Genomic DNA, 22,356 nt, shown 5'->3' with positions numbered 1-22,356 from the left:
TCAAAAACTTCTGGGTCCTTCGCTTGTAGCTCTTTTTTGTGAGGTGTACCACTCAACATAATACCCAAGTGGTATTTTTCGGTGGTGATGATATTTGATCCTACTCCGGGACAACTCCACTCTCTCGCAGTAGAGCTTCTTCGTTCCTCTGGGCCACGCTTGGAAAACAAATGGGCCTTTCCAAACTGAAATTAGACCTTGGATGGTGTATTGTCCTGTTTGGCTGGGCTTCTCCAAAAGCGGCAAACTTGATAGCGACGGCCCATAATTACAAGACTTTCCCCCTTTTCCTTTCCCCTGCCATTTTTCGATGTGGTCTTTTTCCATCCCATATTAAAAAATTTCACAGGGGAGTCCTTTCGCCCGAGGTCAACGGTGGAGCTGATCTGATGTGGAACAGCTTGGTGCAACTTCCATAAGCAGAGCAAATTCGCCGTTGCTGAATAGAAACTTGGACGATTATAGCGTGGCACTTGATCGGTTTATTTATTTCGACTGTGGTAAAGCAAAGTTGTGACGTGAGTAAAACCAGTATTATTCTGACCGGTATCTTAAGCCAACCAGCTCCTGGGCAAAAGCATGTCACTGTGACTGCGTTGTGGACGGCACGGTTTCATGTCAATTCTCAAAGATGAGTAACACAAGTCTGGTGTTATGTATCACATAGAGATTTGACTTGTGCTGCTAAGGAGATATGCCATCACTCTCAAACATCCAGCATCGCTCTGAAAGCAAAGTACGAGCCAACAGCACCAGCAATCATTGCAATCAAAACACCTCCCCCTTCCCATGTCGTTGTGAAATACATTGAAAATCCTACTATTATCTCCAATATTCTCGCACGGTCTCGCTGCCTCTTCCAATTGATGTTGATATCGAAAGGTGGATTTACTCGGGGATCATCTCCGTCTTCGTCATCAGGACTTGGTATAGGTACTAAGGGAACTGAAACCTCGAGAGATACAGGCCGATGGTCTGATGTAGGCTGCAAAGGCAAGGCGGAGTATTTATGTGTGATGAGTTTTGCTTGTGGCTCGACACGAGATAGCCATGAAGGAATATCTAAGTAGAGGATCCGATCGCACCAACTAGGCCATCGATGTTGAGCCCAATTCCAGTGAGCCAGATCTTCATCTGATGTGAGAAACGGCTCTTTGATACTATATTTATAAGTGGGAGGAAATGTGACCGCTGCTTCCGTGAGCCCATGACAGGTTCTACCCGCGAGGCGTTCTTGGTTCAGCTGGTCGTCCTTGAAGAGGTTTGAGAAATGATTGGGCGAAAGAGGACTGTGGTACGGTTGAGGGAAGCTATCATTATGATCTGAAGGGGCTGGTGCTAGCTTCGAAGTGCGATAGTTCAGATCACCAGCTAGGAAGAGGTGGGAAGTAGGTTTGAAAATTGATGCATCTCTAGGCGAGATTGAGAGGAGCGGTAGTCCCTCATCAGAGATTGCCCTTGCGTTTTGTTTGCTTTCTGCTGTGGTAGATGAGAATACAAGGCCACGAACAATATTCTCCCAGTCTTCGTTCCTTCGGCGCACCTCGCTCTCCATAGCAGCTAGATGTGCGGCGACGAATGTCAACTCTGTTGAAGATCCACTGTCCTGGTAAGTAAATCGGACACCAACGGCGCCTTTATTACCCATTTCTGCCATCCCTACTCCAACGCTAGCGGTCTCAATATCACTTATAGCTTCAGGGCGCTTAGTGAAAACCATTATTCCTGTCAACCCCAGATTTCGAGTGGACACTGGGCTGTATATTGGTGGCCCATCCGTCGCATTCGAAACCTTCCTCGCACCCTTTTGCACAGCATGATATATCCTTTCGAAAAACGGTATTAGAAAAGACCCTCCTATTAGAGACTGGGGTATCGGTGCGATTTCCTGGAGGGAGAGAACAAGGACGTCGGGGAGTTTGGAGGAGGTGAGGCCGGAGAAAAGTTGGGATGCAAAGGCTTCCGTATTAATGGGTAATAGTCCGCAATTGAAGGTCACAATATAAAGGCGCAGAGCCGGTATTGGCATATCTGGCGCCATCATCGGCGTATTTGCGAGTCGTGGTTGATAAAGATGCGAACCTAATGTACTTCGACAGACTCAAGGAATGAAGCTCGAGGGTGGAGGGACGTCATATGCATGCCAAGGGGCCTGTCGTCACGGGCTAAAATTAGAGACAGTTCAAGTCTCACAATTTGCCAAACATCAACAATTTAATGTCATGATATTCGAGGGTATGTCCTATGGTATGGAAGCAAGATGTGGAAATCTTTTGTTCTTATACTGCAGAGTTTCTAACGTATTGGTGTAATTACATGTATGTAATGATTGGCTTCCTCCTATCCTCATTACTGGGGCCAGTAACTATCGCAGCATTGACCAAATGCGTTGAGAGAGCACTGTTCCCAGCAAAAGCAGTCCTCCTCAGCACTTGCGAAAGGTTATATAACATCAACTTGAAAACACTGATCCATGGCCGTACTCCCAGTATAACATTCTCATAACATGCTTGGACACGATCAAACGTGATTATTTCCTCCCCCCAGCCGTCATGTATGTGCCCAAAGACCAGCAGCTTTGGTCGAGAACGCCATATCTCTGTCAGAAAGTGCCTACAACCCTTTCCCTCATCAAGATATACAGCTGGTGGACCATGCGCGAGCAGTATATCTGTGCCGTCGGGAACTGTATTTGCCCAAATATCTTTATCAGGATCATGTTGAAAGCCAAAGTTCCCACATTTTGGTGTCATGGGAGAGCCAAATATCTTCAGCGTCCGGCCGTTGCATTCCACTTCAATAGAACTGTTGTGTAGGCATATGACCTGGCCCCATTTTAAATCACCACGAGATTTCCCTAGCCGGTCTAATTCGCGATCCGGATGCATTTTTACGAATGCTTCGTCAAGAATAAGATCATGATTACCGGCAATGACGACCTTGTGTCTATGAGGTTGTGTGTTCAGCCAATCTAGTTGTGCTTGGATCTCATCGAAGAGTCCGTCTGTGAGAGATCGCCCGCATGGAGCAGAATGTCGCCGTCGGGGAGAGAAGGCTTCGCATTATGTGTATCTGAGATGCAGATTACACGTATTATGTCAGTAGTGTCGGATGTTGGGAAAGGGAGGGGAACGATAGTCCATGAGCGGAGCTTCCTGGCAATCGACTGTGACAGGCTTTGCGTTTGACAATTCGGAGATGCTACGAATGGTCTACCGATTTCTTTAACACAGGGTGGTGCCTTGGAAACACTGGCCATGTGGAGTTGTAAAGAGATGTTGGTGATGGATGAGCTCGATGTTGGACAGCTTGGAGAAGTAGATGCTAATTGGGAGGGGTTGTACGGCAACCACAACCACCCTAGTAGTGCACACGCAGAAGAGCATGATTGTTAGTATTTCCCCGAGATAGACTAAATTGTTGGGTCTTGAAGGTTTAGAGGGGTAATGCTTCCTCCAAACTTTTCAATATCTACTTTTCCATGTGTACCAGCTGTTAAAGCTGCTACTGGAAGGGGGACGAAAAAATACACGTCTCTCATGGATTCGCCAAACCATTGATAGTGAGAATACACCTCTTGTTCGTCCTAGAAAAGTTAGTGGAAATGAACATATTTGGGGTTTCGGGTGGTTTTATAGACTTAGTGTTGTTACCTTTAACTTGTGTTTCTGAGTAACCTTCGCCGAATTTCCAAGTAATTCGAGAAGTCGAACGGGCTTTGGTTGAGATGGGTGATGGTATGGAATTTGTTCAGCCAGTTCAAAGCATAACTCTCCGAATGACCAGATTTCATTTGACAAAGGTGCATTCTCTGGAATGAGGGCGGCAATAGACTCGACGACAGAATCAAGAGATATGGTTGTGTTTAACTGCAGAAAGTCCTGCAAGATGAGGAATAGTTTGTCGGTAGAGAATGTTGTCCCTCCGACGCTTTGATACGTGGTTGACTTATGCAGCAACTTCGATTTGAGTGAGGAAAATGACAAACTTGCCTTGGTAGCAGCATTTGGGCTATCATTGTAGGGCTCCATTTTAAGGTCAAGAGCCGCCATAGTGGGCAGCTCTGGAGTCTGGGAGAGCAAAGAAGTATAGAGAATTCGTATATTAGAGACTTACTTGGTGATAGGAAAGTCGCCTTTCGATTTGTAGGAAGAAGAGCGCAGACCGGTACGGTGTGAGATTCTAGGAGTGCTGGATTTTGTGTCGAGGAGCAGGCTCGAGGGTGCAAACCAACTATTAGTTATAACTTACGTATAGGTAGATATACTTGATATACTACGAAGTGACCTGCGTTGCCATTAATCCTTGCCACATGTAGGTACCTTTAGGTAGTGTACTGTGTCTCTCTAGAATAGGGCTGCCGTGTGCATGTCCCCAGGGCTCGTCTGGGCTGGGTCACACACAACCTGCCAACTCCAACTGCAACTTCATCCATAACATTGTTCCACTCTTGTACCGGATATAAACGCGTGGCAATTGATGGAGGACGGGTGAGCGTGAGGTAGAGCGAGGTTGTGAGAAAAGTGGCGACTCTAAGGTATCGCAGATTCACAGTCATAGTAGCTTCGCGAACACACGAAGGGAGGTGAGGTGAGGTGAGGATTGGCGTCAAAAACAGGCATTCTCCAGCCCTTATTCGTTGCATCAAAGTTGCCCTAGTTCGGTGGAAGGAGTCTCAAATCCCTCAACAAAAGTATAAAATCTGTCGTGATACGCGGGAATATTGGCAGGTATTAATATTTTTTAATAATGTAGATGACAAGAAGTAAATTCAGTTGTAGACGCTTATGGTTTAGCTGATATACGTCATGGTCGGTTATACTACAATGCATTGCTGATAGCAGGCATATTAAGCACAATGGACGTATTTGTTGTCATCTCGAGCAAACTCGCCTCAGCAATGGTGGCATGGTGTAATGGTAGCACGTGACATTGTGGTCTCTTTCCAATTCTGTTTCAATCTGAGTTCGATTCTCAGTGCCGCCAAGTGTAAAAGCTTGGATTGAAAATTCTGATGGTTTAATTCCATTTAATAGGATTTATTTTTTCCTCTTTTTTGTTAATTTTTACGCAGTGGAAAGTCTGTAAGCGAGCGAACCATAAGGTGCCCACCCATATGATGATACTGGTGGGTCAGATCATAAACTATCCTTATTTCTCATATGGGCTTGCCTTTCTGGACTTAAGGTCTGGCCGCAGAACCAGAGCAGTAAAACTATGTCGGCCAGTAATGATTCTAAGGAGGGACAAGCAAAACTCAAAGCCATGCGCTTCAAGACACTCTACAGAAAATTTTGAAATTTTTATATTCAAAACAAGTTTGAAAACCATGGTTAGGACAGAATCTCAAGGTCTCTAATATAGGTAACCCTTCATATTCAAGTATGCATCTACCGTGCGTTAACTATAGTTAAAATTATGAAGTTAATTTCAATATGCTTATCCATAGGCAAGTCTAACACCACGTTAATGCCATATCGCTGCCTGCGCCCATATTCACCATAAACTCCAAAAAGTCCCGCGCTTCACGCCCTAAAATGTTGGACAAACCCATGCAACCTATCAATAACCACAGGGAAAATAGCATTTGAACTATCCTCAATCAGTGAATCAAAATGCCTGATCGCATCCTCCTCGCTCATCTCCAGGTGAAACCTCTCTTTCACCTTCAGCACCACCTTATCGGGCTCGAGTTTGATATCAGGGATATTTGCATCCACCATCAAACTGAACAGATTGAGGATGAGATTTGACGACTTGCGGAGTGTGGTGTACGCTGTGAAGCAGTATTGTTTGAATTGTCGATATTGCTCGGATGAGGGGCCGCCCATTCCGTCGACCATTTCTTTACAGAGTTTCATGGCGGGAGCGAAGGGCTTGGGGTCTCGACCGAGGATAAACCCGAAGTCAGCGTGGAAGAAGTGGCCGTCTGGGGCGAGGAGGAGATTGTCCAGATGGCGATCTCCAACGCCGAGAAGATAGGTAATCACGCAATATCCTGCGCATGACTTGATGAATATGTCCAAAGCCTCTTTTCGAACTCCTAATGGTGCCTTGTCATCCGGATTATTGTATTTAAGATATGCCAAGACAGTATTCCCTTTGTACTTGTTGACAATGCCTTGCAAGCTCATTGAAGGTACGAACTGAGCTGCTCCAGCAGTAGCACCAGTTGCCAGGATCTTATACGGCGATAACTTCAGATCCAGATTTTCCTTCTGAAGTAGCCGATCCATTAGCATGATGATCTGAATAACTAGTTGATCTTGCCGCAGATCATCTCCTGTCTTGAAGATGATTTGATACTTTTGTTTAGTTAGTGTTTTGAAGGTTACCATGATCGGGAACAGGGATGATTTGAAGACAAGCGTTTCGGTTGAGTCAATACCGGTTATCATGACCGTGGGATCCAAAGGTAAAGGCAGAGGCGGATCTATAGTAACAATCTCATTCTTTGGGTCAGCTAGAAAGTGCTTAACTTTCTCCACTTTCCTAGATATCGATTCGCGTGATATTTTGATATCTCCGGATATCCTTGACAGAACTGCGATAAGCTCCGCTTGACGAAGTAACACTTTCCGGGTTTCTGCTCCGCCAGGAAGATTCATTAATTCCATCATGAAGTCATATTCTACTTTTGCGAACAGCTTGCGATATTCGGCTCCTTGGTCTTCGCTCTTATCATCGCATTCTACCATTAAATACCAGTGGAAGTAGTTCCCTAACATGAAGTTGTTCGTGGCTCTCGCAATAAGAAACCTTGCAAGGGAGGAATCTTGTGTGGCATCTGAATCAGGTGAAATATGCTCGAACTTAAGAGCTTGTACCAATTGCAAGAGATATAATAACAGCTCATCATCATCAGCTTTCCGTAATCGATCAACCGCATAAGCTCGAACCGCAGGATTATCGAAATTTGGTCCCAGAAGCTCAAGTGCATCGTCGATATCCACCTCTGTCCATTTGGTGAGGATTTGCACCGCTTGCCGTGACTCACTTTGATCCTGCCAGTTAACGGATTTCACGAATTTTGTCAGAGCCCTCTTATCCCGTGTCAGATGATGTCGGAATTTCCAGAAAAGATCTTTCTCCTCTGGAGATAGGATATGTGTTGGGGAGTAAGCCATGATACCATTCAGCTCGTCCCTGACCTTAGCGTTTGGCTTTAAATCCTTATCTAAGACGCCGGTTCGGTGACTTCGTACAAGTCTTCGATGTTTATTTTCCACAGGATTATCTTTTGCGCCGACTTCGGGGTCGTACACCCGCACAAGCCGACCTCCAAAACCATTGTCGTCGTTATCACTCAATCCATTGATCCCGGGACCATAATGCACCTCTGGGGGAGGTTTGAGCATGATATTTGGTAACGATGATATGGGAGGAGGAGGGTATTCGTGGTCGGCGAAAACGATAGGGAAGTCAAATCGGGGCAGTTCCACATGCAAGGTAAATATTTCGTCGTCGACCGAATCATCACCAGGACCTTCGCCCTCCGCGCCATTGGTTATATTCTCTTTCCCACCCGCTGCCGCTGTTGTGCTTCGTAGCCGAGACCGCCGACGCTGCTTCAGAGACGTACTGGATCCTTGAAAACCCCGCTTCTCGAGTCCCCGAAAGACCAATTGATCTAACCATTCAACTCGTGGTATTTCGCCCATTTCGTGTTTCTTGAATAATTTTTCCAACCTGTCTAGTTCATCGGTATCTTTATCCACGATTTCTATAGTTCCTTTGCTATCTACGCCATCGCGGCGTATCTTGGGGAGGGTGGAGGGTGTTGATGTCGAGTCTAGGCCATCGGCGGCTTTGCGACGGTGGAGATAGCATTTTTGCCGGCCCTTCTGTATTTGATTCTCTTGGTCGAAGAGAGGAAGCGTAGTGCCTCCAAATGGAATCGCATGCCCTTGGGCATCCTTTCCACCGGTGGGAGACAGGTCCCAGATTGTGATCGCAAGCTGCGCGCTCACAGGCAAATTCGAGCAATTAATCGGTAGGGTAAGCCACTCGTTCCATCTATAAATGTTAACAATGATTCCAACACCCAAAGATATGCCAGAGACACACTTTCTCTCGGACCTGAAAGGTTTATAGGCAGTTTGAACAGGTACGGTCAACGGCTTGGAATCTGCCCAAAGCTGGACTGTGACGTAGAGGTCCGAGTGAGGGCTGAGAACATGATTAGTTACTATATAAATTACCTCTTAGGGACGAGTTTTGGTACCTCAAATTCGATCCGATGTGTCTCAAATCGGGATTCTGGATCAGAGTAGAGAAGGGAGTTTCGGTCTGCTCCCCGTCAAGGCTGATACTAAACGGGTATTAGAAGAAGAACAGGGCCGAGATATCCAATAAGCGGTGGGAAATCAAGTAGGACTCACATTCTGATATTGACCGGGATATCGAGTGCTTCGGAGCTGGCAAAGGAAAAAGGCTCCATTGCTCCCCATAGCTTCACATAGTTACGAAGAGTTGCATAGAAGCTGTACTTGCGCCACTACAAGTACGTAGTCCAAGGTGTGGCTTGACTGTGGCTGGTGGCGGCCCCCAAGCCGTGTTTGCGTTTGTGCGACGCGACTCCTAATTCCAACTTTATCATTACCAACTACCCACATCCGCAAACCTTATGCAACCGCTCGTTTTTAAACGCGTCTTCTTGTATTTAATTCTGTTCTGTTAACTTGCGCCAGTTTGTTGCAAGTGTACTGTCTTATAGACAGGCGGCCAGTTAGGCTTCGCCCTTACTTCACACCACCAACCGCGGCCAGCGCGTCCGGTTTCATCAGCCCAACATGTCTAGGCCTAAGTACACAAAGATGTCGGAATCGCCAGCGCCTTTTCTAAATGACTTATACGAGGCCTCTCCAGAGCCCTCCGGGTCGCGACTACGAAATGCCCCAATATCTTCGATGCCTCCATCCCCTACCATGTCCGTGTCTTCCGACAAAGAAAATCGCTCTTCACGACCGGTGATAGATAAAGGAAAAAGTCGAGAACCCATGGGCCCTCCGCCTGACTTTGTGCCATCGAGAGATAGGAGCAAAAGAAAACGCACTATGGAACGCGATGTCCAAGCAGACCGAAACCGCCGGCGCCGAACAGTTGAGAATGACGAGGCTAGCTCAGGAGAGGACTATGATCCGGAACAAGATATTGAGGAGCGAAGAAAACTCCGCAAAGGGCTGAGGGACCTTTCCAAGAACCTCACAGATAACCGCTCGGATTTTCTAGCGGTAGGATCTAAGGGCCTGAGGGATACGATGCTCCGAGCCAACGAATTATCCGAGCAAGTCAAGCAAACATCAGACGCAACTATCGATGCCCGCCTACTCGTGACCACGGCAGATATCTCATATAGGAAAACCATTGCCCTCACTTCAGGCGACACGGCACAGGGAGTGGATCTTGAGGTATTTATTTCAAAATGCCGTGCATATATGAGGGCCGGACACGATGACGCAAGTGCTGCTCCCAGCAATACCCAACGCAGGAGACGGAACGGTGAAGAGGAGGACGAAGATGGGGATATGTTGAATTGGGCATATCTCGGCCGATACGCTTGCCTCCCACAAATTTTCCGACCCGCGGTTCCTGGATTCCTCCTGGGACCTTTATCAGTAGAAAAGCGTGCGAAGAGGGTCGTTACGCGAAAGGCACCGTTGAGAATGAACAACCTTCAAGAAACCCGTCCGGAGGTCCTGCAAGCTGATGATATCGAGAAATCGGAGAACGCAAACTTGACGACGCTCTGCACCCAGATTCTTACGAGGGCACAGAAGATGAAGCGGGATGCCATGCGTGCGGCGGAGGAAGAGAACCAACCTGGCATGACGGATAAAGAAATCGAGGAACTTCTGGACCGCAATTCTATATCAGCCGATGGCGGACTTGCATTTTTCAAATTTGTTATCAATCCTTGGTCATTCGGCCAGACGGTCGAAAATATGTTCTATGTGAGCTTCTTGATTCGCGATGGCAAAGCAGGAATATCTCTAGATGAGCGCGGTCTTCCATATTTACGTTTGTATACCTACGTCCTAGTGTTCCAATTAATAACTAATATATTCCCCCTAGACCTCACAGAACCTCGCAGCAAAAAAGGCAGTAATGACCATACTCCCGCAAAACATCAAGCTGTTCTGGCACTCGATATGGCATCTTGGAAAACGATAATTGAGATATTCGATATCCGAAAACCTATGATCAGGCACCGAGAAGAGGAAGAACATAGTGCTATAGGTAAACGGGGATGGTACGCTTAGAAATTCTGGGTGGTCTTGGTCTTGCATTGGAGTTTTGGGCAGCATGGTGCGACATGCTTTGATTTTGCTACTGTACCGATACCATAGGCTGGCGTTTGTGAATGGCTTTGAACATGTAGGAGCTTGGCATGCCCCATGTTTGGGAATAGGGGCGTCCATTTGCAGAGCACAAACTGTTGCTATGAATATTATTCCTGTCCCCTACTAATGTCGGATTTCCTTAACTGGCAATAGCTCTTTTCCAATATACCAATTAAGTATCAGGTTGTGAATTGGTCCAGTGATCATGTCTTAATACTATGTCACAATTATGCTTCGTATGCCCTGGCTTTGCAGTATTCCCTCAACAAGTTGTTTGAGTGTATGGGAAGACTGTTTGGTTTTCGTTGCATGTCGAATATTTCATCTAGTGTTTCTTGTTGATAGCCTGATATACGACAGACGTTTGACATACGACAGATGTCTGGCATGCGGGATGTGTTTAATATACTGGATGAAGTTCGACATGCAACGAGACCGTTCTCCTAGCTCTCCTACATGTCTACCTAGGCTGCATTTACCATATTTGTTATTGTCTATAGTCTAAGCCAAGACGCTAGATGGACATATGCACCTCCTCCCAAAACTCCACGACACGAAGGAACTCAAAGCATGAAAGACCCCACACTCATCGAACCTCACTATTCTCAGCCTCAACGATCTCAAATCATTGCAGTTGTAGCACAATAGGAGGATTCCACATGTCGGGCACTCTCGGGTTATCATGTGTCTTGGCCTCCGCCCGTTATCTTTCTAATGTCGTAGGAGGCGAGATGTACGGCAAAAGTTCCGAAGGCCTGGTGAATGTCGAGGCTGAAGAGTGATCGCTAGCAGAACGAACGCCTTGGCTACTTTAACCTGTGGGCCAATATATTGCCGAGCGGTTCGCATAGGGGCAACCATAAACTAGGAAATGCACCCTTCCATGTATGCTAATGTGGCACAGTGCGTGCTAGACGCTCTAGCCTCCACTCGTCCATTCCACTTTCACTCGGTATCAATTCAGTAATTAATACTCAGTTGATCACACTAGCATTCATTATCCATACTGTAAGCACGCCAATGAGTACGTGCAAACGCGTTTCATCAAGATTTGAAGCTGGGCTGACCCAAGATTGGGTTTATTATTTTCTTCTCCCAAATTACTTCTTCATATAGTGCCTTGAAATATGCAAGCCCCGTAATGTTGCCCGGGACCTCAATTAGTAATCTTTGACTAGAATATTTGTACCGATTAATGGTGCTATCTTTAACACTGATCTTGTGGGTTATGAAGAATTTAGTGTTATTCAGCTCTATCAATTCCCTAGACATTATCCAAAACGCAATATCACTTGCATATCGGGATTTGTCGGCCACAGGCATTGGCAATTTTATATGTGATCATCCCGAATCAATTTAAAATTTCGAAAACCTCGCGTTTGGGCGACATAAGCTACCGCAGATGATCCAAGTCTCCTATGCAAGAATATCATCGGACTATAGACGCGCGAATAGCAATCTGTGCAACACACGGAGATAGACTTGGGGTTTAGGCAGAATCTGCTAATCCAAGTACTATACAATTCCCGGCCGAACCCTTGTTCCTCGGTACATGTTAGAGGGATTGAGTCCGATCGACGACAAGAAGAGTTCTGTTTTGATTTTCCAGGCGCCCAGGCGCCCAGCAGCATGAGATAGGTCGTGCTTCTGTTACGATAGATTCTAGCTCCTCTCTTGCGCTTCATATTACACTTTTTTATCGCATCCACTGGATTGTGTGAACAGACCCATCCTCATCATCCTGGTTATGTGCCACTTGTACTTGCTGATCACAAACCGTTCTCGCACCCGAAGCACATTCGTTGTATTAAACCCCGAGTCAACAACTACTTGCAGCCCTGACGTCTCTTCAACCGCATAGTCAAGTACATGCAGCTCCACATTTACATTTATCCATTGTGGACCATAATCGGTATACATGCACTTGCAAATATAAACCAGAGTCTCTCATAGTTTCTTCCTTCGATATTCTTTTCCCCTGGCGAAGAATCTCGCGCTGAAGCATCAACTTCGGACGATTTCCTCCCTTAGCAATCTACACTCACAATTTTCGAGTCTTCCACTCTTTTGGACTTAATATAACCAAGAGTAATGACTCGCCATAGGATGGCACTCCCTCTGGTAGTGGGATTTGTAGCTCTGATTAGCGCTGTATCTGCAGATTTTCCCGACTGTATAAACGGCCCGGTAAAGAAGACATCCCTCTAAGTATCCCAAAGACGGCTAACTATCATTTAGCTTTCGAACAATGCAATATGCGATTACGAAGCGGACCCATATGAGCGTGCAACCGCTGTACGTATTGTATTCTAAAACAAAACGGGCATGCCTAACAACACCTAGCTCGTTAAATTGTTTACTTTCGACGAGAAGATCATTAACACCCAGAACAAGAGCCCTGGGGTTCCAAGGATTGGCCTGCCGCGATATGAATGGTGTGTTCAGAGATTATATTGTGTTATAATTCCCTAAGCTCGTATTTCATAAGTTTCCCTACCATATAAAACTTCGATACTCATGGCCATCTATAATATCTGCTCTCGGCCACCTCCTGCTTCGTTCCGAAATTATCTTCCGGTAGATGGAAAGGCAGCCCATCTAATCCCCTCGCTCTAGAGCTCCTAAACTGAACAACTTACTAACCTGAACGTCCCATCTCTGAATGCTACTAACTAGAATCAGGTGGAGTGAAGCACTTCACGGCGTGGCAGGCTCACCTGGAGTCTCATTTACACCATCTGGAAACTACTCGTATGCCACCTCCTTTCCTCAGCCGATCACCCTGGGAGCTACCTTCGACGACGATCTTGTCCATTCCATTGCCACTGTTATCTCGACGGAGGCTCGTGCATTCAGCAATGGTAACAAAAGTGGTCTAAACTATTGGACTCCAAATATCAACCCGTACAAAGATCCGAGATGGGGACGTGGACAAGAAACGCCAGGAGAGGACCCATTCCATTTATCCAGCTACGTCAAGCAACTGATAATCGGCTTGCAGGGTGGTCAAGACGCACAGCCATACAAGAAAATTGTAGCCACTTGCAAACACTACGCTGGATATGATATTGAGGACTGGAAGGGTAATGCCCGGTACGGTTTCAATGCCATTATCAGCCCTCAGGATCTCCGCGAGTATTATCTTCCCCCGTTCCAACAATGCGCACGGGATTCAAACGTTCAATCCGTAATGTGCTCATATAATGCTGTGAATGGAGTGCCAACCTGCGCAGATAACTATCTGCTGCAGACCATTTTACGGGAATACTGGGGATGGACTGATGAAGATCAGTGGGTGACTAGTGATTGTGATGCAGTTCACAATATATATCAGGACCATAAGTATACCAAAACTCCACAACAAGCAGTTGCCGCTGCTCTAAATGCTGGCACAGGTGGGTGACTGATAAATATTCCTTCAAAATAGTCCTAACAATGGCAGATCTTGATTGTGGTACTTACTACCCCGATCACCTTGGCCAAGCCTATAATGAGAGTTTGTACAATATATCGACCCTTGACAGGTCTTTAATTCGCCGATACGCCTCCCTTGTGCGACTAGGTTACTTCGATCCTCCTTCCAAACAGCCATATAGACAGCTAACCTTCGCGGATGTTTCAACCAATGCGTCACAAAGTCTGGCGCTTAAAGCAGCTGAAAATGGGATTGTCCTTCTAAAGAATGACGGAACTTTACCACTTTCCTCTAGTATAAAAAGCGTTGCTATTGTTGGGCCGTGGGCAAATGCAACGAAACAAATGCAAGGGAATTATTATGGTGCCGCTCCGTATCTTCATTCTCCAGCCTATGCTGCGCAACAAGCTGGATTCTCGGCCAAAGTTTCCAATGGAACAGGCATAAGTTCCAATGATGCCAGTGGATTTGCCAACGCTCTGGCTGCGGCAAGGCAAGCTGATGCTATCATCTATGTTGGAGGGATCGATAACTCGATTGAGAGCGAAGCACACGTATGCCACATCCCCTATCCCCTATCCCCGCCATCTAGTGTTCCTAAATTCTAATACTCATATAGGATCGTAACGATATCTTATGGCCTGGCAATCAACTGAATCTCATATCCCAGCTGTCGAATTTGACCAAGCCAATGATCGTCGTGCAAATGGGGACGCAGGTTGATAGCTCCTCCATCGTCTCAAACCCAGGTGTCGGCGCTTTAGTTTGGGCCGGGTATCCAGGACAGGATGGCGGAACTGCCATCATGAACATTCTGACAGGAAAAGTTGCGCCTGCCGGCCGCTTGCCTGTTACGCAATATCCTGTCAGTGTAGGTTCCTTCATATTTATTAATATCACTGACAAATATAGGGTAAATATGTAGATGGTGTTCCCATGACAAACATGAGCCTCCGCCCTTTCCAATCTGATGATGGTAGTCTCAATAATCCGGGGTAAGTCAATCAACTTCTTAGTAAACTTCACTAACATTTTGTAGACGCACTTATAAATGGTATACAGGCAAACCTATCTTTGAATTCGGCCACGGCCTTCATTACACCAACTTTAGTGCGAAAATCAAGTCTCCTTCCTCCGCAACTTACAGTATATCCTCTCTGCTTTCTCGCGATAGCCACACGCAAACTCAAAAGACTTATAAAGATCTCACTTCGTTCGACACTTTCCAAGTCACAATTACCAACACTGGAAAAGTGTCCTCGGATTTCGTTATCCTGAGATTTCTAACTGGATCATTTGGGCCCACACCCTATCCAAAAAGATCACTGGTAGCCTACAAACGGCTACACTTAGTGGAGGCTGGCGGAGACTCACAAGCAGAATTAAAGCTGAACCTGGGTAGTTTAGCGAGGGTGGATGAAAATGGCGACATGGTGCTTTATCCTGGTGATTACAGCTTCGTGATTGACAATGACGAGAAGGCTGCGTGGAATTTTACGTTGACGGGGGAGAAGATGGCTCTGGACGCTTGGCCAAAGCCGCCAGCGCCTAAGAATGTCATGATTTGAGGGTGCCATACTTGGCATAACAGCGGGACTCAGACAAAAGGCAAAAGAAGCACACTTGATTGATCATAATTTCTTTTACCATGAATAACTGTCTGGGTTTTTCTTCTGGCTATTTCTAGGTTCCTAGAAAGAACCCCAGTAGCAAACTGTACTAGCTTTAAGACAATGAAATGATTTGTCGCGTTTTGACTAAAGGGACCAAAACTCGAAACATGCTGTGAAACACTTTTGACCGTATGCATAGAAGCTAGTCGAAAGTAGCCAGCCTTTGATGGCCACCAAATATAAAACTTGCCTGGTTAATGGACTTTCTATTTCATTCTGCATTCTTTGCGTTTCCGAGCCAATCGTCCGATAAATAGCACCCAAATAGGGGTTTTGATCGTCTCGCATTTGATTGGCTGATGTTAAGCGCATCAACATCCACTTAGCTCCGCGCGGGATGACATCGCCCTGAACATAACTCAATTTAAGCACCATTTCGTCGATCTACAAGCTGCCTCGTAGCAGATACCATGAACAATGTTCAACCTCTCCAGCCTTGTGCAGAAGGCTCAGTCATTCATTGACCCCATTCAGTCTCTCAATATCTCCCCATCCGACCGCAATCCGGCAAAATCCACCCTCTTCCGCCACCAGTTCAGACTGCCCGACTCGCAGTCCCCACTTCAAGAGATAACTTCGGAACTCACGATATCTCCACCGATAGCATATGCGCCGAATGCTACTCAGGGCGAGAAGGAGAAAGATAGAGATAGAGGCTATCACTATGCTGGAAAGCTACACCTGAGCGAGTCTTACCTATGCTTTTCGACACAGCCTACCAGTTTCCTCCAAACTGCAAGCACAAGTACATCGTCTGGCTTTACGGGCCAAACTCACGGGGCCGGGCCAGGAGGTAATGGATTTACACTTCCTTTGTGTGCTATCAGGCGTGTTGAGCGACTTCATAGTCAGAACTACCAGGTATACTGCTCATGCCCGATATTCTTTCCGGAAGCTAATATCTGGTTTAGTTCGCCCTAGCGATTACAACGTGGAACGGACTTACCAATACCTCTGCGACCGAAAACCCCAAAGCCCCAGTATTGCAACAAAAAATCATCATACAACTGGCAGGAACCCGACAGGCTTGTGAACGATTTTGCGATGGATTGAAAAAAGGCCTCAAAAATGCCGTGGGCGAAGTGGGAAAGCTAAAGAAAGTCGTAGCAGAATGCTATTCCGAATATCTCCTCCAGGGAGAGGCGAGAAAAGAAAGCACACCGCCAGATGCTGGTCTTGGCATGATGTTTCGGTACCCAGGCGATGCTAAGAAGTTACGAGATAGGAGCAAGATGAGGTTATGGGGTGAATATCTGCGAGACTATGGACGCAACGTTACGCTTATTCGGCAACCAACCTTTCACAAGCTGATCCGTGTCGGGCTACCAAATCGACTTCGAGGTGAAATTTGGGAGCAATCATCTGGATCACTATACTTGCGCCTAGAGAACCCCACGCTATTCGCGGATACGTTGGCCAAATTCGATGGCCGTGAGTCCCTTGCCATTGACGAAATCGAAAAGGACTTGAACCGGAGTCTGCCAGAATATCCTGGCTTCCAGAGCGAGGAAGGAATTGGGCGTCTCAGACGAGTCCTAACCGCATATAGTTGGATCAACGAAGAAGTTGGTTATTGCCAAGCCATGAACATAGTAGTGGCGGCGCTTTTGATATATATGTCTGAAACCCAGGCATTCTACTTGCTGTCTGTGCTCTGCGACAGGTTGCTTCCCGGATACTACTCAACCACCATGTACGGTACTTTGTTGGACCAACGCGTCTTTGAATCGTTGGTGGAGAAGACGATGCCAATTCTGTGGGATCACTTAGTCAAGTCCGATGTTCAACTCTCTGTCGTTTCTCTGCCATGGTTCCTGTCGCTGTATATTAACTCAATGCCTCTGGTTTTCGCCTTCCGCGTTTTAGATGTTTTCTTTTTAGAAGGTCCAAAGGTCCTATTTCAAGTTGGATTGGCCATTTTACGCATCAACGGAGAGGAGCTGCTCGATGCTGCCGACGATGGGGCATTTATTTCAGTTCTAAAGTCCTACTTTTCCAAACTGGACGAATCAGCCCACCCAAAGTCTGAAAACAGCAAATTGCGAGCTGTCACCCGTTTCCAGGAGCTTATGGTCGTCGCATTTAAAGAGTTCTCTGGAATTACTCACAATAGTATCACCGAACAGCGCATGAAGCATAAGGATAGTGTTTTGAACAGCATAGAGAGTTTTGCAAAGCGCACCTCGATACGAAACCTTGGGCCAGATAGCAAAAGACTGACTGTTGAGGAGTTGGGTGCCTTGTACGATCGATTCTATGGTGTTTTATACGAGCGCCAGCAACGGAGTCAAATGATCTTGGAGGAGACTGAACGACGAGATAAAGCCCGGAAAGCCCGGGCTGCAGAAGTTGTCACGGGCCTGGCTGAAAATACGATCATTGAGAAAGGACGAGTCGGGATGGGCCCAAGCCCTACACTCATGGATTATGATGCATTCAGAGAGTTTCTCTCAGCCATCGCAAGATGGGCTGTTACTGACTCTCCAACCCCGCCCGAGAAAGATAACGGTGCCGATAAAGAAAGGCATTCCTACTTTGGAAACAGTGTTCGGCGGAGGGAAACCTCGCTATCTCCTTGGGGCTATGGCAACCCTGAGCCGGCTGATCATGAATTTATGCGACGCCTTTTTCAGCGTTGGGACGTTGATGTGAATTCCGCTTTGACGCTCCAAAACGTTGTCACCGGCCTAGCACAGATCAAAGGCAAGGGGGATATCATGGGCAGTATCACGTACTTTTTCGAGCTCTACGATGACGATGGTGATGGGAAGGTCGACCGGGAGGGGATTTTACGTATTTCAGAAGCACTGCTTTTCTTGTCCCGTCGAGGCTTGGATGGAACCCTAACACCATCTGGTTCAATGACCGGCTTGAGCGAATATGAAGCTGGTAACGGAGGCCAAGCTGATGGTATCCAAGGAAGCACCAATGAGCGATTTCTAAGCAGCGTCAGTGCCTTCATCAGACGTTGCTTTGAATACGCTGATCCTGATCGCCCACACAATCAAGAAGAGACCAATAATTCGACGGATTCGTTTGGTATTGGCGGCGATAGCGATGAGGAGGAGGAAGATCTCGTGGATCTCGGACCAGATGCATCATCTCCGAAAAAGGGCAAAAAGTCTACTGGCCTACAAAGTTCACCCGCCGCGTCGGACATGCCCAATAAGCCTGCTGGCCAACGTAGCGCATCTAAAGCTCAATCGGAAGCCGCAAATGCTGCCCTCGACCCAGCAAAGCCTCTGCACATCACTTTACCGACATTCCGTATGGTCGTTCTCGCAGACGAGCTCCTCGAACAGTTTTTCGAATCTTCATTTCCCGCTTCATTCCGCATCCTAGACAAACTCTCAACCGGCCCAGCAACCCCCACATCCAGCCTCACCACATTCTCCAACCTCGGTTTCGGCCGAGGGGCCGCTGCTCAGAAAGGCGTGGGCGGTACGGGATCCGCAGGCATCGTACCACCCACCAAAGGGCTCCGCGGCGTTTTGGACAATATTGTTACGGATGGCATGCGCGTGGCAGCGGAAGTTAAGCGACGCATGGATGACGCTCAAATCGAGATGGAGAAGAATGCCGTGGGCGGCCGGCCAGCGGCAGATGAGGAGGACGACGACGACGAAGGTTTTGATCCACGACCTGCTACTGGAGCCAGAGCCGTCAGTTCCGAGGATAGAGATCTGTTGGAGGGTGCGGATGCTGAAGCTATCAAGGGGCAGGAAAACGACAGGAATTTGAGTCCAGATACTGCTGCAACTGCTACTGGTGGCCGGTCGAGGAGTATCAGTGGTGCCTCGCATAAGGTTGTTGAGTTTGAGCAGTGAATGATTGATGGTTTTGAGCTTCCTCGTACTGTTTGTGCAAGGAAAGTTGTTGTACCCTTATGTTCTTGATACTGCTGGAGTTGAATGATTGGCTTGGTGCATGGGAGACAGGAGAGAGTGGCAGGGAGGTTCTTTGGGAGGGAGTTCTTGAAGGCGTCGTGTTCTTTTTTATTTATCAATGTCACCACTACTACTGGGGGATCGAGGGAGACAGCGGATATCAATCATAGCGAAGGGAAGGCGTATGTCGACTGCATAAACAGCATGCAATGTATCCCCATCTGAATATTTTCCTGTTAATAGGAGCATGTGACATGGTTGCCGTGATCCCAAAAAAGAAAGTTATTTCACTGATTGATAACTGGTTACAAGTTACTAATACAATATTCAAGATCACGACCACGAGTAGACGCATACCGCTTATAGACGCACATTCCTTCCTCCGACTGTACGTGAAGCGAGAGGCGGATCCGAGCTTTGAAATAACTGGTAAACCTACCTAGTATTATCTCCAGCTGTCACTACCTAGGTGGGTATTCCTTACGAAACACCTAGGCCCTAACTTTACTTTACCCTCTTAACGCGCACGCCTGTCTTATACAATACGCCGGAAATTATTAACCACGCCATGGAGAACATACCGGCTGAAGTCGTAGCTCTGATCCTGGAGATTGTCCCCGATATAAGGAGCCTCTGGGCTCTCGTTCGAGCGTCACCACATGTTCATCGCATCTTCCGCGACGAATATCGAGAACATATCCTACACATTATCATCGCCCGCGAAATTGGCCCTATTCTCATGGGTGAGGCTCTAGCAGCTCTTCGCTCGTCCCGATTCACATCGACCCAAAAGGTAAATGGAGAGGATGTAGAAGTACCAATCCGTGGCCTCCCCAAGACTGAGGCTCTGGAATGGACTGAAAGCTACCAGGATGTGATCAATGTAGCAAACGTATCGCCACCTCCAGAGGATATGTTACTCTTGTGGGAATTGCACAAAGATGTCAAGGTCATGGCCGACCTTTTCGTCCAGGAGACTTTACCCATCTTCCTCCAAATGATGAAGGGCATAGGAGAGCCAGAAACCGAATTAGCTATATGTACGCTTGAGGATTATTCAACCATCGAAAAACAACGACTCTTCCGAGCCATCTACCGTTTCGTTATCTTTGGCAACCTCTTCGCTCCCTCGTCCACTGATGTTTGCGACGACGAAGACCTATGCGAATATTTCCTCTGTCGCTTTACGATCTGGCAGGTTGAGGAAATAAGTTGCATTAACGATTTCATCAGAAATAAGATCCTGCTAAAATGGCAGGAGATGGAAGATAACGAGTTCAAGCGTCTCGCCGCCGATCCAGAGTTGTGGGCGGCTGACCCTCGTCCGAATCCTCCTACTTCTCGCTGGCGTGCGGACTTCTTTTCTAAGGAGTCAAAGTCGCGCCATTTCAAAGACATGCAGGCGAACTTCGCTACGCTTTCTATTAAGGATTTGGTCGCAGTCTTTGAAGCGAAGGACGTGCTTTTAGAGGAGTTGGTGAAAACCCGGACTTCGGCGTATCAGGGTGCGAGATCGCCCTTTCTAGATGCGGCCTTGGATGTTGACCCGGGAGCTATTCCTATTGTCATTGGGGGGGTTGAGTATGAGTTTAGGGGTGAAGTGGAGTGCCCTGTTGAAGATATGCTTGCCTTTGAAGGGGATGATTTGGCGTCTGCCAATAGAAGCTGGTTCTGGGCAAACAAATCGTCCTTAGGTGACATGTACGTTTCGCCCTCCTCCCCTAAATGGGAATCAGACCGGGCATTTGAGGGATTCAGAAGGTTCGGGTATGTGTTTCTAGATTACTCGCGGGTGGAAAACTGGCGTCGTGGAGAGTAAGGACTCGCCTTCTAATGTTCCATTTGCATATAAATCTAATCAAGTCCAAACAGTACAGAATGGTTTGGTGAGGGAACTTTAGAGAAATTTCCCCTGCCAGCTTTTGAGGATATAAGTCTTAGTGTGGAGGAAAGAATTAGTATATTAGCGGGACGTTGAGGGCGGAAGGGTCCAATAAGTCACCTTGCAAGGACGAGGGACATAGGGGTACGTTTATGAATCCGCCACGGCGGCGTGATTTTTCTTCTTCGATATAACAGTGCAAACTGCCAATTCTTCACGGCCGAGTCATTTAGAACCGTCTAAGATTAGTAACTCAAGTCAACCTCAATAAAAAAAATGAGTACTCACTAATAAAACGTTCGGGCAGCAAGATATTAATCTTACCAATAAAGCGAGAAGTCAAGAAATATTCACTAGTAGTTCTTCAATCCCAAAATTCGAAATGATGACGAATGGTACTCAACGATCTTCACACATAAGTGATCAATTTCATGAATCTTCCGCATGCATTAATATAGAGAGCATGCAAAGAGTTGAAATCTCTTGTACTCTCCAAATTTCACACACGGACCTCGGGCCATCCGTGAGAAAGGTGGCGGTACGCATTATAAACTTGCGTGAGTTAAAAAGATGACACTTCTAAAGACAATTGTTACGATGCATTATAGCGACATGTATAGATAGAAAAAAGATAATTTTGCTGATTTGGAATTTTAAGAGTAGAGTTAGGATTAATATCAATCCGTAGGAGGTATCTAGGGGCATACAATTTATGTCAAGTGGATTTCATCTGATATATACAGGTCCAATATCTGCAAAATTTATTTTTAATTAGTGAAGGCGATAATTGCTCTATTCGGTCTATTACTAAATATTATAACAATTGCCCCGAAATACATAACCAAACCTCTTATTAATTTTTACACAACTTCGTAGCTTTGTGTAAGGTAGATAGCCATTTCCCAACGCTCGTTCCTAGCTTCACTACATCTCCAGCGTTCATAGTTCTGGCCATGTTTGCCTTGCCGCCTTTGCATTTGTAAGAGCTGCAACATCAGCCATTCCCAGCGATGCGAGAATCAACCCAAAGGTAGCGAGAGGTGCGTTTAGCCGGATCTTTGACGACAGTACGAAGTATACCAATTATAAGTAATGTTGCCAAGGGTTCCTAACAACACGACGGTACGTCCAACCCAACGCGTTGCCATGCTTGCAA

The 22,356-nt window shown here is 46.6% G+C and overlaps 7 protein-coding genes across 7 annotated transcripts; 4 read left to right on the top strand and 3 right to left on the bottom strand.

Annotated features, from left to right (window-relative positions):
- Positions 1–706: 706 nt before the first annotated feature.
- On the bottom strand, positions 707–2,041 carry BP5553_01514 (DNase I-like protein; the record flags this gene model as incomplete). The annotated part of the gene is made up of 1 exon (XM_032010137.1): positions 707–2,041. One exon carries the CDS (start codon positions 2,039–2,041, stop codon positions 707–709), a length of 1,335 nt encoding a protein of 444 aa, XP_031874191.1.
- Positions 2,042–2,312: 271 nt separating this feature from the next.
- BP5553_01513 (uncharacterized protein) lies at positions 2,313–4,052 on the bottom strand (the record flags this gene model as incomplete). Its single annotated transcript, XM_032010136.1, has 4 exons — positions 2,313–3,055; positions 3,091–3,251; positions 3,414–3,586; positions 3,654–4,052. 4 exons carry the CDS (start codon positions 4,050–4,052, stop codon positions 2,313–2,315), a joined length of 1,476 nt encoding a protein of 491 aa, XP_031874190.1.
- Positions 4,053–5,525: 1,473 nt separating this feature from the next.
- BP5553_01512 (putative 1-phosphatidylinositol 3-kinase) lies at positions 5,526–8,440 on the bottom strand (the record flags this gene model as incomplete). The annotated part of the gene is made up of 4 exons (XM_032010135.1): positions 5,526–8,016; positions 8,068–8,169; positions 8,225–8,311; positions 8,382–8,440. The coding sequence occupies 4 exons, from the start codon at positions 8,438–8,440 to the stop codon at positions 5,526–5,528; spliced, it is 2,739 nt and encodes a 912-aa protein (XP_031874189.1).
- Positions 8,441–8,816: 376 nt separating this feature from the next.
- BP5553_01511 (Nse4-domain-containing protein) lies at positions 8,817–10,262 on the top strand (the record flags this gene model as incomplete). Its single annotated transcript, XM_032010134.1, has 2 exons — positions 8,817–10,020; positions 10,075–10,262. 2 exons carry the CDS (start codon positions 8,817–8,819, stop codon positions 10,260–10,262), a joined length of 1,392 nt encoding a protein of 463 aa, XP_031874188.1.
- Positions 10,263–12,434: 2,172 nt separating this feature from the next.
- BP5553_01510 (uncharacterized protein) lies at positions 12,435–15,326 on the top strand (the record flags this gene model as incomplete). The annotated part of the gene is made up of 8 exons (XM_032010133.1): positions 12,435–12,530; positions 12,582–12,638; positions 12,687–12,778; positions 13,026–13,738; positions 13,786–14,312; positions 14,378–14,623; positions 14,671–14,753; positions 14,798–15,326. 8 exons carry the CDS (start codon positions 12,435–12,437, stop codon positions 15,324–15,326), a joined length of 2,343 nt encoding a protein of 780 aa, XP_031874187.1.
- Positions 15,327–15,848: 522 nt separating this feature from the next.
- BP5553_01509 (TBC-domain-containing protein) lies at positions 15,849–19,258 on the top strand (the record flags this gene model as incomplete). Its single annotated transcript, XM_032010132.1, has 2 exons — positions 15,849–16,292; positions 16,343–19,258. 2 exons carry the CDS (start codon positions 15,849–15,851, stop codon positions 19,256–19,258), a joined length of 3,360 nt encoding a protein of 1,119 aa, XP_031874186.1.
- Positions 19,259–19,886: 628 nt separating this feature from the next.
- BP5553_01508 (uncharacterized protein) lies at positions 19,887–21,137 on the top strand (the record flags this gene model as incomplete). The annotated part of the gene is made up of 1 exon (XM_032010131.1): positions 19,887–21,137. One exon carries the CDS (start codon positions 19,887–19,889, stop codon positions 21,135–21,137), a length of 1,251 nt encoding a protein of 416 aa, XP_031874185.1.
- Positions 21,138–22,356: the final 1,219 nt, after the last annotated feature.

Source organism: Venustampulla echinocandica (genome assembly GCF_003357145.1).
Source record: "Venustampulla echinocandica strain BP 5553 chromosome Unknown scaffold_0, whole genome shotgun sequence".
NCBI lineage: Eukaryota > Fungi > Ascomycota > Leotiomycetes > Helotiales > Pleuroascaceae > Venustampulla > Venustampulla echinocandica.
Note: the sequence above shows the minus strand (reverse complement) of the source record. Positions and strands in the feature narration are given on the sequence as shown.